Below are 11,230 nucleotides of genomic sequence, written 5' to 3'. Positions count from 1 at the left end.
TTGAATTTAGCACTCTATGATGAGTTGTTCTAGCTACTAACATGGTCAGATGATATAGACCACACAATGACATGTTAATTGGAAAAGGACCAGCATTAATGCTTATGTTAAATGACATAAAGATGCTAACATGGTCTTAGACCACACAATGACTTGTTAACTGGAAAAAAACCAGCATTAATGCTTATGTTAAATGACATAAAAATCCTCATAACATTTTTTCGTAAATTAAATTGAAAGTATTAAGAATGAAACAGAAAACGGTACATGACATTTAAAATACCATTCAATCCACCGTTCATTATTTTATTTTATTTATTTTTATTTATAAATTTAAAATAAATAAAAAAATAATTCGTGATAAAGAAAGTTACAATAATCAGCTGTCTCTAGACTTCAACTCGGAAATAATGCGTGGGCTCCATTATTTCTCTATGTGGTTGTCCAGATGCTCCTGCACCTTCCGCACTTTACACATATCTCAAGACGAGGCAGTTTACCAATCTCAACACCAATATGGATTGGTGCAATGCATACAGCCACGTGAAACTCTTGAAGCTGTATCAGCTGTCCCAGGCCCTCTATTCCTTTTAACTTACAACACATATCAACCTCGATCTTCTTCAATGATATTAACCTTTCAACACACGGCAGCTCCTCCAACTCTTTACACCTCGAGATGCGTAGTGTTTGAAGGTTTGTAAGATTATACAGCCCTTCCATTTTCCTCACCTTATCAAAACCACTCAAATAGATCGTCTTCAAAGATATTAAGCTTTCAAAACCACTCAAATAGATCGTCTTCAAAGATATTAAGCTTTCAAGACATGGAAGCTCCTCCAACTCTTTACACTCCAGGATGTGTAGTTCTTGAAGGTTTGTAAGATTATGAAGCCCTCCTATTTTCCTCAACTTATGACAATCACGCACATACAGCTATATGAGTGTCGGTGGCAGTGCTCCAACCTCCACCAGATCATTGCAACCATCGATGTAGAGATGTTTAAGGCTGGGACAAACACCCTCAACCAAACATATCTCCGATATTTTTGTTCTCTCCAGCTCTAAAAATGACAGCTTCGGATAGGATTTTACTCTTATCTCTACCAGGTTGCTCAATTTCTCCATTTCTGCCGGTAAGGACTCGATTCCACAAGATTCTATCTTCAACTCTGACAGCTGAGTCAGCAGTCCCAACGAATCGGGCAAATATTTAAGTTCTGTGCAATAGACGAGCTCCAAGTGCTTCAATCTGCTCAGGCGACCCAGCGAACATGGCAGTTTTTTCAAGGAATGGCTACCCACATAAAATACTTCCAGAGTCCTGAGGTTTATGATATCCTCATGCAATTCTTGTAAATCTGTATGCAGCAGACGTAATTCTTCCAGGGACTGTTGATGTGTAACTTGCCAAGGCAACATTTCCATACAAACATGACTCAAATTCAAATACTCAAGAGAACGGACATTTGCAAATGTTTCATCCGATATGGTCAACTCTCTGCACCGCTGGAGATTCAGATATTTAAGGCGAATTAAATTGCCGAAGGAATTTGGAAGCATTTGCTAACAACTCCTGAAATGACTGAGATCAAGGTGCACGATATTTATTAAGCAACCAAAGGAATCTAGAAGCATTTGCAAACCCGAGTAAGAGAGATCAAGGTGCACGAGATTTTTTAAGCACCCAAAGGAATCTGGAAGCATTTGCAAACAACTCCTGAAATGACTGAGATCAAGGTGCACGAGATTTATTAAGCACCCAAAGGAATCTGGAAGCATTTGCAAATCCGAGTTACATAGATTTAAGGTGTTGGAGATTTGTTAAGCACCCAAAGGAATCAGGAAGCATTTGCAAGTGTCCGCAATTCAAGAGATCGAGGTATTTCAGGGAGTGCAAGTCACAAAATTCTCTTGGTAACAATTCGACACCTCTAGAGTACACCACAATCTTTTCTATGTGCTTCAGCGCACAAATGGACTTTGGAAACTCGAATTTTCAAGAATGAGGACAATGAATAGTCAATTCCCGCAACTTTAGAGGTGTCTGCAATGCAATAGTCAAATATAAGATATTTTCATCCCCATATCCCGACCCTGTACTACTATATCGATACCAACAATAATCTAATCTCCCATAAAATAGAGCGGCAAATAATAAGAATAATAGACATGCAAATGAAGGGACCCGCGTTAACTTTCACCTGGGATTTTGCTCGCCATAGTGTATTCAATTTCCTTCCACTCACTTCTAAAACCCTTACATTCTTCTTCAGAATAAGAAGCCAGGGAGGCAGGCAGTTGTACAGACAGTCACTCCAGCGTAACCATATCAAATTGGCGAGTCAACAATACTCAATATGCTTTTTGAATCATCACCTTCAGTTGCAACAAGTTGTAACTTACTGAAACGATACGGTGAAGGGTCGATCAACTTCCTCAGGCAGTTTCCGAACACCTCTTCACACCAACTTTTCAACCATGACGACCCTTCTGCTGAAGGTTCCACCATGCCGCGAAGAACTGTCCTAATTCCGCACACCTCAGTTATTACCTGTTCATTCGTTAAAAACAAGCAACAAACAAATTAAACAGAGCAACAAGATTCCTCTTTTCTGCTTTTGCTGAATAAAGAAACCATAAAGTTGTATGAATAATTCAAGCACTTACAGAATATTGCCGCCACAACTCAGGAATGTCCTTCATCACACGCCATTCATCATGCCGGATTACTCCACATGACTTCCGGTCATCCGCAATTTGTCTTCGCGAGTCTCTCAGGTGATCGTGCATTTTTATGGTATTATTTTCTGTGTCAACCTCAACGAGGCACCTGTCCTAGAGATTTGCAAGGCCCACCAGACTGTTCCAGCCTGATCCATCCCATATTCTTATCACCATATCCCTGTCTTCCCCAATGAAATAATATGCAGTGTCTAAGAATATTTTCTTTTCCTCTTCCTCCAATGCATCGTAACTGAGTTTGAGTGTTTGTTGAACCTCGTTCAGATGTTTTATTTGGCAAAGTTTATTCAATAGCCCTTCCCAATAAGATTTGTCCCTCCTTCCACACAGAAGACCGCCAAAGACTTTCAAAGACAAGGGCAATCCATCACAGGCCCTACAAAATTCATCTACCAGATCTTTGAATTCTGAAGGCGAATGAGGATCGCAAAAGGCATAAGAGCAAAAGAGCTGTTGAGAGTGGTGTTCATTGAGACCAATCATTCTATAGATTGACGATTGTACTAATCGTGAGCTTGTGAGGACATCATTGTAACGATATGTAACCAAAATTAGGCTATCGGAACGAAGGACGTCCATTAATGGCCTAAAAGCATTCAACTGATCTGCATGATCTACATCGTCTATAACCACTAAAGCGTGTGGAGAAGTTTTGAGAGAGGTTTTGAGCTCCTCTGTGCCTTCATCAATGTGATCTATCCACACCTCTATATGAACTAAGTCTTTTATTAGTTTGGTTTGCAAGGAATTTAAAGACCCTCTACTTGCATTCTCCCTAACATCAAATAAGAAGCAGGACTCACCAAAATTGGAACTCTTCTTATTGAAGAGTTCTTTGGCTAGTGTTGTCTTGCCTATTCCACCCATGCCCACAATTCCCATCACCTTCACTTTTCCACTCTGCCCCTCTTGCAATGACAGGATCTTTTCAAAGTCTGTTACTTTCTCTTCAAGACCTGTTGGATATCTTGCCACAGTCAAACCTGTTTTTCTGAGTTTTTTAAGGATGCATTTCACAAGATCATCCAACAGCTTCCCCTCGTCACTGTAAATTCAAAATGCAGCCAACGAAACATTAGATATATATCAATACCAGTTAGATTAATAATATGAACAGAGAGAGCTAAGAGTTCCAAGTTCCAACCCATTGTAGGTTTCGAGTTCAAAACTGCTTATTTCTAAGATGCCTTTGAGAGCTTTTCTCCAATCTTCAAGCCTTTTGGGTTCGTATCTGCCTTTCTTTTCATGTGCAGTTAGGTCTTGATCATACCACCCTGTCCATCTAAGGTCAGAAGGTTTCACATTATAAAAGACTGGGATTACAGTAACCCCAGACTTGCATATAAGAGAAAGCTCATCAAGACACCACTTCGACATGGCATATCGAGGAGAGAAGATGTCGATATGAGAAGGGGCGGTTCTGATGGCGGCTTCAATTTGAGGAAGTAACCACTCTCCCTCCCGCAATTCTTCCCTATCGAAAAATGGTCGCAATCCATGAGAAAGAAGGAGATGGTAGGCGTGGCTGGCAAAGGTGTTTTTAAGGTCCGGGCCGTGGTGGCTGATAAACACCTCGTAGTAGTAGCCACCGGATGTGGAAGGGGTGTCGACGGAGGGATGAACGGTGGATGTTTGCAGGTTTGCCATTGAAACAGAGATACAGGCAGAAGTGAAGCAGAGATGGATAGATTGAGTGAAGGAAAGTATTTTGGCCCTCCCAAGCAAAATTTAAACCTATTTCACAGTCCAAAGAAAGTATTTTGGCCCTCCCAAACAAAAATCTAAACCTATTCCACAGTCCACAGCACTTACATCTAGTCTGCAAAACAGGAGGCCAGCGATGGCCAGCTGGTGGGCACACAATGTGAATTTGTATTGTAAAGTATTGATTCCTCTGCCACCTGTCCCTCTTCTTGCTTTCATAGAGTTACTTAGCAGTTTGCTCCTTCCTCGCAGATAAAGTCAAGGTGCCCTGGTGTTTAAAAATTTAATTATTTAATGTTTGGGCGGTGGGACGGGACCACTAAGAGCATAGTGAACATAATCTAATTATGAAAGAAGTACATTACTATTAAAAAAAATTAATTGAAAGAAATATATTTATTTATTTTTCATCCTCGAAAATTCCCTATCTCAACCACTCTTATTTAAAAATTCAATTATTTAAAGTTTGGGCGGTGGCAGAGCATGGGGAATCTTATTTAAAAATTCAATTATTTAAAGTTTGGGTGGTGGCAGAGCATAGTGAGGGGAATCTAATTGTCTAGTAGATGTTATTTTTATTTTTTTCATGGCTTTGATGAATTTTTCTTTGAAGTTGAGAAATTTCGAGGAAAATATGAATCATGGTTATCATAATTTTTTTTCCGTATTATTGGAAAAACTAAAATAGCTTCAGAAAAATAATGACTTTGTTGGCCAATAAGCTAAAGAGTACATGAGGTGAACTCAATGTTTCTAGATATGATAGTATTATATATATATATCTATCTATATATATATATATATATATATATATATATATATATATATATATATATATATATTAAATAATAGGACTCACAAACTAATGACTTTGTTTACCAATAACCTAAAGAGTACATGGGTGAACTCAATCTTTCTAAATATGATAGTAATATATATATATATAATAAGACTCAAATTTTTTGAGTACACTGTTATATGTATAGATAAATAATATAGAAATAAATAAATTAAAAATTAAATCTACAAAATTTAGAGTTATGTAAGTGATTTAAGATAAAATGGAACTTTTATCAAATTAGTAAGGAATAATGGTGAGACTTGTTCTTTGCTCTTATATAAAAGGGTCCCCAATTCTCGCTTGGTTTAAAGCCAAGTCCATATCATGGTGTTCCAGTTGGAGTTCATTAAGCTACAACACAATTTTGCTCTTTGATTGGTTCTAGCTTTTGTGGGTATGATTAGGCACTCATTCATCCACTAAAGTGAAGATTTCAACATTGGTATACTCGTCTTGGTCTGCATCAACTTCAACATTTGTTTGTTCAGTTCCCTGTCAACAAGCTCGAGGGTCTAGTTCTGATAACGCCTACTACTGCTATGGGCGTAGAGGCGTGTGAGCACTCCCTTCCACCCGACTAGCTGAGCTTCTATAGCTCCAGGCTCTTTGTCATGTCGTTGGTAGAGGCACAATGAAGAGGGCAATGGAGGGAGTAAAAGGGATGAGATCACAGAGTGAGTGACAAAGATAATCAAAGCTACAATGTCAGCTAAACCTAAGAGGATGGACAAGGTTGTGGTGAGAGACAATGAAAGCAACAAAAGGCTTTAAAGTGTCACAAGGGATAGACCAAGAGAGACCAAAAATATGCTCTAAAATACCATCTTCTTGTGCGTGTAAAATACCACTAAGTAAAAATAATATACAAATCATAGTTCTATATTGAGAACTATATACCTAGATATGCCTAGCACCATGAAGAATGCCCTCCTAGGCTAAGAAGATCAAGTGATGGGTTATCACTGCATACTTCCTAGCCTCCTGCATGTTGCTATTAAAAGAAAAGCACCTCCCTCTAAAGTTAGTTTTATCATTGGACCTTGTAATCTTGCTCAAAAAGCACTAAATGCAACTAGAGGAGGATGAAAGAATCCATATATAAACGATAACGATAGTAATATTACTAATTTTTATTAATAATATTATTTATGTATTCATTATTAGTATTTGTTTATTTATCGTCGTTGTTGTTATTGTTATTATTATTATTATTATTATTATTTTAAAGAAGAACACTTTCTCTTTTTATTTTGATTCCCTTGTTATTTTTTTTACTCTATAACTATATATATATATATATATATATATATATATATATATATATATATACCTTCACCATTTAAATAAAGGAATGAATAAATTAAATAAATAAATAATTATTAACTATTTAAACAAATTAAATCATTCCCTACCCTAGTCAAATATCGTTGTTTGGTTAAATTATAATAATATATAAATTAATTAAATTAATTAATTAATAAACAATATAATTTTCCCTCCCTGGTCAAATTTAGTCATTTTCCTCTAGACATTAGGATGACCTATCTTCCTATTTAACCTTCTCTTCATCTTGTCCTGAAGATGAACCACACTGGCTGGTTTGAAATGCGTTGACCAAATATTGGCAATGTGATTTTTTTTCCGAAAAAACTTCATAAATTAACAATTTATGGATCACAGAAGCTTGAATTTGAAGATAATGAGGGATTCCAAATCAGGAGGACCTAGACCTGCCCCTCCAAAAAATAAGAAATAGCAAAGTGAAAGTGGTAAATTCTCCTTGTAATAGGCAAGAACTCCAACAAAAAACACCAAAACTGAATGCATCAATGCGAAAACTAAAATAGAATAAAACTTGGCTTGCTTGTTAAGCATGATTCCATCAGGAAACTTCAGAAGATCAACCACCCAAATCCTTAATTGAAACATCATTAATATATGTGTGGCAGATTCTCATTTAAGAATGGAGGATAGGACAATCATGCTTCCTCCCTCAATTGAATGTGGTGACAGTTGTGTCACCATCACCTCCTCTCCATAATATGATTTTTCATTGTGGCTGAGGCTATAAATACTGAGTGTGGACCCTTTCCTTAATCAGGGTCAGGGGCATTGTTTAATAAATCTTAAAATTTATTTTTTATTTAATAAATTTAAATATAAAATTTCAATATATACTTTTTATAATTATTAGTTTTGAATTATATATCCTTGTGGGGTACTAATATTTATTAAGAAGTACAAATACTTTTTAATTTATTTATAATTAATATATATATATATATATATATATATATATATCGATTTAGGGAAAATTTTATGGGCTAATATTTGCAGGTAGACTAATTTTTAATGTTTTTTCTAGAAAAAAAAATTCATCAATCTCTATTTTTTTTAAAAATGATTCACCTAAGTTTTATAGTACAAAATTATTTTACCTTAGAAATAGCCAAAATTTTATAGATACTATATAAAATAATTAAAAGTTTGAATATTTTTATAAGAAAAATTCCAAGCATTTTACAATTTTAATATTAAGGACTAGTAAGATTTGCCCAAGTTTCTAAATCTTAAAATCAATTTACATTCTTAAAATTTTCCTTGATTTTATTTTTTTATATATATATATATATATATATATATATACCTATGGAGATTACGCAAGGTCTTTAATTATGGTACAAACTAATGCAAGCTAAATATTTTCCTAGAGAATCAATTGTGGAATGGTTCAGAGTGCCAAATAAGTCCGGAGTTGTCCAAGAGGTGACGGAATCAATAATGAAATCATGATTTGTTGCAAAAATGGTAACTGCATATTCGATTCAGCAGAGCCATTGTGCCTATCCTAGTTGGAAAATTTCAAAAAGTCGCGTTAAAGACTACTCCAATAAGTCCTCCAAAGGCTCAATAATATGGAAAGTAGTGGTAAGAGCCTTTCCCCTAGTTGGAAAATGGGTCGTGTGGTGTGTAGGGGATGAGCATCAAATATGAATAGGACGTGACCCTTAGTATGGTGTAGGTAATGATTACAACATCTCTACTCTTCTATTATCCTTTCTTGATCATCTGAATATTGCTACTCTAGTAGAAGCTAGTGCCTAACCCCCTGGACCTATGGGTCTAGCAAGCAAAATAACAATAGAATGGGATTGCTACATCAACTTGCTAGTGGAGAATCATGTGTATATCAGAGACAATATTCTAGACCTGCCTGTTTGGTCAAAAAGTCCCCACACAAAGGATTTCACTGCCAAGATGGGTTATAAGGTGTGGTTCGAAGAAAAATTCAGTGAGGAAAGAATTTTGTTGTGGAGATATATCTGGGGAGTCAGCATCACTCTAAAGGCCAAACCCTTTGCATGAATAGCTCTCAGTGACAAGTTGCTCACCTAGGACAAGTTTATAAAGTGTGATGGTCTGGTCTTAATGAATTTCCCCTATGCAAAGCACAGGAGTAGTCCCACCCTCACCTTTTTATGAGATGAAATTATATATATTAGATTTGTGAGTTTTTGTGGAAATATTTAATCCAAATTCAAGGTGGATGGGCTTGGCTTTAGCTAATGCTTTTAGAATGTGGTGGTCCAATAAAAAAGTTTCTTCTTTTAAAGTTCTACATTTTCTACTTATTGGTTTTGTTTGGCAATCACAAAATCTTGCATTTTTTTTAAGACAAGTTCATTCCCCTGTCTACATGTGTTGCGAAGGTGATCACTCTGGCTCAAAAATTCATGGAAAACCCTCCCCTCCCCAAACAAAGGAGCCTATGTATTCCTAAAATTGATTTTGGTTCTCCCTCGGATTTCTTTGATGGTGTCAACCATAGCCATCCTCCGCGATGTGTTGTTTGGTAGTGTTGTACTTAAGTCACTCTCATTTCTTATATGCATGATATGCCCCTCGTAGGGGGTCAAATAACAAGGCCAAGTTTGTATCCTTATGAGTTCTACTATAAGTGGCCTAGAAAAAAGGTGTTTCAAGTCTCCAAGTAATGGGAAATTCAAAGTTGGTCATTGATTGGGAAAACCATATGGCAAGTGTATGCATAATTGACATCGACATGTTATTATCAGAGATCAGGGTTGTTCATAATTATTTGTATCAAATCGGTTTCTATCATATTTTACATGAGCTCAACATGGAAGTAGGTGGTTTATCCAAGGAAGCTCTCCAACTTCCAGTAGGCTTGGTTGGACTCCATCAATTTGCACATGCTGAGGAGATTGACTTGTTGACAACCAATCTCTCCTTTTAGCATTCTAATGTATTTATGTACTTTTTTTTCTTTTTTGTAAATCACGCAGAAAATGTAGACACAAAATTTTACTCCCTTGAATTTTTATATCTAGACCACATAACAACATTCAATTATTTTTAAGTAAAAAAAACAAATAACAAACAATATATATACTTCACCTTATCAATATATACAATATTTTTCTTTTAGTATATATATAGTTAGTAAAAGTATCTTGTATTTCAATAATACAAAAATATTTTCTTACGCACATGAGAGTAATGAAGTGTATATATATATATAACTAATAACAAGAGTAAAATATGTCCCTCACTATTATATTTTTTCATATTATTAAACAAAACAAACACGAATAAGCGTGAAAGTACAAGTAGGAGTGGGAGAGGACGGTGGGAGAGCATTGGGGAGAACGATGGCCCCAGACGAAAAAAATGCCCCATTTCCTTTTATTGTGTTTGACAAACCCAACAATCAAATGTATAAGCATTGGGATCAAGAGTAGTGAAAGTCTTGATTGGGCAACAGGGAAAAAAATCCCTTTTTTTCCCAGGTTACAAGATATTGAAACGAATAAGCATTAAATTACAAGTTTAAAAAAAAAAAAATCGTTTTCATTATAAAAAGATAATATAATTTTAAAATTTTAGTTTTATTTATAAAAAGTAATATAATCTTAAAAATTTAGTTTTATTTATAAAAAAGTTAATATAATCTTGAAAAGCAGTGGTGTAAGGATTTTTTAATCTAGTTTTGTATGTGTATTATAGTTAAAAAATAATTAGTATTTTTCTAATTTGATTATGCAAGTAATAATAATTAAATTTATGTGAGAAAAAGCAATTAAAATAGTATTATAAAATAATAATATATGATTTAATTTGGAAATTTTAACGGAAAAAAATAAGCCAACCATACATATATTTTGGAGTTTAGATTTTTGTGCTTTGAATTGTTTTGATCTATTTCTTTTGGATCCATCATATCAAATTATTTGTGTTGATGTTTAAATCAATATGTGTGGTTCATATTTAGGACAAGTTGTCATTCTTTACTTAAATGCAACTAAGGTGTCACTCTAGCTAACTAAGTCTTGTTCCAAACATAATGGAAAATCGTCAAACCTTTAAAAATATTCATCACATATAAGCTATGGCTCTAACACAACGAACTACTAAAACTATTTGCCTTAAACCACCATTGTTGACCTAACTACTTTGATTCTTTCACTGAGTCAAGTTTAACCTAAATTTTGCCCTCTTAAACTTGATTGGGAAAATCCACATGCTCTTCCCCCCTTCACCTACATTCCTAACCAAGTCTTTGAGTCATATTACCATATACATGTAATTTAAATATATTTCACCTCCAAAGTAAAAAGAAAAAAATTTATTGTTGTCACACTTATGTCGCCCTTCATGCCAATTCATTTCAACCAACATCCTAATTTGGTTTCTATCTAGGTTGGATTTGTTTTATGCCTTTGCATCTCCCTATTGAACCAATGATCCCATGGAGATATGTCATCTCCAGGTGGGTCATCCATGCTCTGTTCTCTGCCCCTTTGTAGCTCGACAACACTATATTTCTCTCTTCACCAAGCAACACCTTTTCCTTTTTTGTCCCTTCATTTTCTTTTGATTAGAATATTAATCATGGGATATTAAATCGATCAATAAATC

General features: G+C 35.1%; 2 protein-coding genes across 2 annotated transcripts; both read right to left on the bottom strand.

Annotated features, from left to right (window-relative positions):
- Positions 1-936: 936 nt before the first annotated feature.
- On the bottom strand, positions 937-1,563 carry LOC149230897 (protein SUPPRESSOR OF npr1-1, CONSTITUTIVE 1-like). The gene has a single exon (XM_089381456.1). It carries the CDS (start codon positions 1,561-1,563, stop codon positions 937-939), a length of 627 nt encoding a protein of 208 aa, XP_089237582.1.
- Positions 1,564-2,838: 1,275 nt separating this feature from the next.
- On the bottom strand, positions 2,839-4,392 carry LOC149230896 (disease resistance protein Roq1-like). Its single transcript, XM_089381455.1, has 2 exons — positions 3,890-4,392; positions 2,839-3,790 (listed from the first exon to the last, which is right to left on the bottom strand). Exons 1-2 carry the CDS (start codon positions 4,390-4,392, stop codon positions 2,839-2,841), a joined length of 1,455 nt encoding a protein of 484 aa, XP_089237581.1.
- Positions 4,393-11,230: the final 6,838 nt, after the last annotated feature.

The sequence above is a fragment of the Pinus tabuliformis genome, chromosome J (assembly GCF_031772625.1).
Source record: "Pinus tabuliformis cultivar Carrire ecotype Pingquan chromosome J, CPIR1, whole genome shotgun sequence".
Lineage (NCBI taxonomy): Eukaryota > Viridiplantae > Streptophyta > Pinopsida > Pinales > Pinaceae > Pinus > Pinus tabuliformis.
Note: the sequence above shows the minus strand (reverse complement) of the source record. Positions and strands in the feature narration are given on the sequence as shown.

What these genes read in the sequence shown, in the direction of transcription:
- LOC149230896 (XM_089381455.1), bottom strand. Translation starts at nt 4,392, where the DNA reads ATGGCAAACCTGCAAACATCCACCGTTCATCCCTCCGTCGACACCCCT. An exon ending in GAACTCGAAACCTACAATGG is followed by an intron (nt 3,791 to 3,889) that starts GTTGGAACTTGG and finishes TTGAATTTACAG; the next exon opens with TGACGAGGGGAAGCTGTTGG.
- LOC149230897 (XM_089381456.1), bottom strand. Translation starts at nt 1,563, where the DNA reads ATGCTTCCAAATTCCTTCGGCAATTTAATTCGCCTTAAATATCTGAAT.